Here is a 3,290-nt window from a genome sequence, read left to right on the forward strand (position 1 = left end):
ATATGTAAAAAAAAGAACAAGTAAGTGACAGTTTAGAATTTTTCTTCACATACATTATCTTGTAGAATAGAATATAAAATATTATGTATAGAATATATCGAGTAGAAGTAAAATAACCCCAATTCGTTCAAAAAAAATCTTATAAAAGTTGTTCTTTTTGCTCATACAAAGTAAAATATAAAAAATAAAAAACCAAAGAATTTTGGAAAACTACTAAAAGTGTTGCTTAATTTTTAGTTTAGAATTTTTTAAATGTTGGCCAAACTGAGTCAAAGTTAAAAAAAATATTCATCACAAAACAAAAAAAAAACAGGTGCACTAAGAGTTTCAATTTTTTTAAATTTTTTCTAAATAAAGTTATTGCATGTTTTTATAATCCTCAAAAAATGTAATCTTTCTCTTCCTCTTTCTCGATCTATTCTTCAGCTACCTAAAATTATACGGCCTGTAACGATTATGATTAAGTGGTACTTAATTTTTTTTTCTTTAAAATAAAAAAAATTAAAATTAATTGACAAATTTAAAACCAAACAAAAAACTCTTATTTTTTTTAATTACTTAATAATTAAATTAATTAATTAATATCAAAAATCCGAATTAATTAAGCATATCTGAGAAAACTTAATACCATAACTCAGTTTTTCAAATTAACATAAACAGTATTATAATTAATTAAACATTTTTTAAATAATTAGAAATAAGTTGCAAAATCAATTTTTGAATAAACCGCTAGGACTCGAGACATGTTTAAAACAAGATTAAGAAGCCGTTAACTTGAAAAAAATGTGTGCAACTAAATCCAATTTCAAAACAATTACACCGAAATTCCAGGAATTCCAAAAAATTTCACTAAAATTCAAAAAAAATTGTAGTAATTCCATAAATAATCCATCGTAATTCCAACGTAAATTCCGTAATTCCAAAATAATTGCTGTAATTCCAAATTAAATTGTTCTAAAAAATTCCACTTAATTTTGAAAAAAAATTATACATATAAGTGTCCTTAAAAAATTCCAGTTATTCAAAAAGTACTCCATCAATTCCAAAAAGAATTCCAACAATCCCAAAAAGAATTCTAGTAATTCCAAAAAGAATTCCAGCTATTCCAAAAAAATTCCAGTATTTTACATATAACTTACTGAAGTTATATGTAGTAATTTCAGTAATTCCAAACAATCCAAAGATAGTTTCTATAATTCCAAATACTTTCAAATAATTCCAAGCAATTTCCGATTAAATTCCAAAAAATTGTACAACTAATTCCAGAATGAACGGTCCCTTTAGCAAGATCTATAGCTCAAAATAGGACAAAATTATGTAGAAATATCTTGATCAGGTTTTTTCGATAAAGAAAAGATTAGTTTAAAACATTGTTTATACAATTCTTAAAAACAGAAGTTGCAAATTATCTACAATGTGATTCAAAATGACCGTACAATCACTCGGATAATTTCTACAACTATCAAAATTTCACACTTAAATAATAATAATAATAATAATAATAATAAAAGCCTTTATTTCGTAATATGTACAGGCGAAGTCTAGCCAATAGACTATTCAACTTAACCTAAGTACACATAAAACTAAATCAAAATACATACAAGAAGAAAAAGAAGAATGTTGTATGAACTTTCCTCAGGTGAATATAACTCTTCGAAAATGCAATTTTTTTATTAATTACGGAAGATAAGTTAGTGTATTATTATTAAGAGACGTTAAAACATATATAGAATATTAAAAAATAAATAAAATCTTAGTAAGAATAACACAAAGTAGTTCAAAATATACTGCAGCGTTGCCAATTTGTGCCATCTTTAAACATACATATTTTCAATCTCAGCGTCCATTAACGTTTTCTATCACCATATACGATATTGTCCTACCTTTTTGAATCACCCTGTACATTAAAATTTCTTACGAAATTTTCTACTTTTTCTACATTTTTCAGCAAATTAGGTATGATAAAACTTAACATACAAATACGAAAACAAAGAAATATTTTTGATGACAAGAATTGATAAAAATACTTACTTGGACTGTCACCCTTTAGGTAGTCCTTTTGGTCCTTGGCCTCCGGCACGTAAAACCCCTCGTATTGTTGCTCAGGATATAGCACATTTTTCGCAACAAACTCATTATCGACTTCTTGATGATAATAATGATACGCTTCGGTCGAATTATCCCAAAACTGTTGATTAGCACCAAAGTCATAGTGTCCATACTCGCGCTTAACATTACAGTAATAATTTGCATACTCATTGTCCATATTCAGGATATCCTTAACCGAGAAAGGGGTACTAAGATTCGTCGTCGTATCACACGTTTGATACTCATTATTCCCTTCGATATGATACTGTTCGAGCATTTTTCCAATGATTAATTAACACTAAACCGCACTGGACGTGGTCGCAACTAATTATGGACTTTGAGCGATTTGTAAAGCAAGTGGTGTAAGACTCGCGTTGACTTAAGAACGACTCTATTTCCAAGAGTTTTAAAGAGGAAATTTGCTTGTGGATTGATGGACGAGACTGAGAGACCGTAAAGTGGATTTGTTTTAGGTTCATGAGGCTTTATGACGTCAGAATGGAACACGCCCATCACCAATGGAATAAGAGAGTAAACTAATACTTGGACAAATGATTGATTGTTGTAGGGATTGGGGTAACGAAGGGGGGAGATAAGTCAACAGTTTTTGGAAAAATACACATTGGCGAAACGAAAATAAGAGAAATATCGGGTAGCTAAGTATTTTATGACTCTACTTATGTTTTGCTATAAAATTAATGATGGTAAAAAATTAATTGCCGGCGTCGGGTTCGAGTGGCCAAAAATTTAGAGACAAATAATAAAGATTTCAGTTAAAATATTCTATTATTGGTCTAAAAAATATGAAGAAATAATTTGGGCAAATATGATATGTCTTCAAAGATATCCACCTCAAATAAGCAACTAAAAATTAAACAATATACAGGATTTTTTTTTAAACAGTAAGTAATATTAAAGTCAACTCCACAAATCGATAAATTTTATTTAGTCAAGTTGGGACATGTTTCGGCACCCTTGAAAATTGTTACACTTTAAAATAAAAAATAAAAAATTCACAAGATTAAAAAAATTAAATGTTCACTGTTAAAAAAATTTCCTGGTTATAACAAATGGAAAAATATACAGAATAAATAGGATTTAAACATTATTCCCCTGTAAAAAAGTAAAAGGACGAGGTCAGTGAAGCTGAAGCCTCGCCCGTAAAAAGTTTTGAAGAACGATATATACAGGATGTCCTAGAA

General features: G+C 28.3%; 1 protein-coding gene across 1 annotated transcript in view; it reads right to left on the reverse strand.

Annotated features, from left to right (window-relative positions):
* Positions 1–2,399, reverse strand: part of LOC123015481 (homeobox protein Nkx-2.5-like) — a 4,338-nt gene extending 1,939 nt beyond the window's left edge. Inside the window, exon 1 of the mRNA XM_044415228.1 lies at positions 2,032–2,399. Within this exon, the coding sequence (XP_044271163.1) occupies positions 2,032–2,365 (334 nt within the window). The 5' untranslated portion in view covers positions 2,366–2,399. The remainder of the gene's footprint in view (positions 1–2,031) is intronic.
* Positions 2,400–3,290: the final 891 nt, after the last annotated feature.

Source organism: Tribolium madens, unplaced genomic scaffold (assembly GCF_015345945.1).
Source record: "Tribolium madens isolate multiple individuals breed KSU strain unplaced genomic scaffold, Tmad_KSU_1.1 Scaffold_19;HRSCAF=116;Tcas5.2_LG9, whole genome shotgun sequence".
Lineage (NCBI taxonomy): Eukaryota > Metazoa > Arthropoda > Insecta > Coleoptera > Tenebrionidae > Tribolium > Tribolium madens.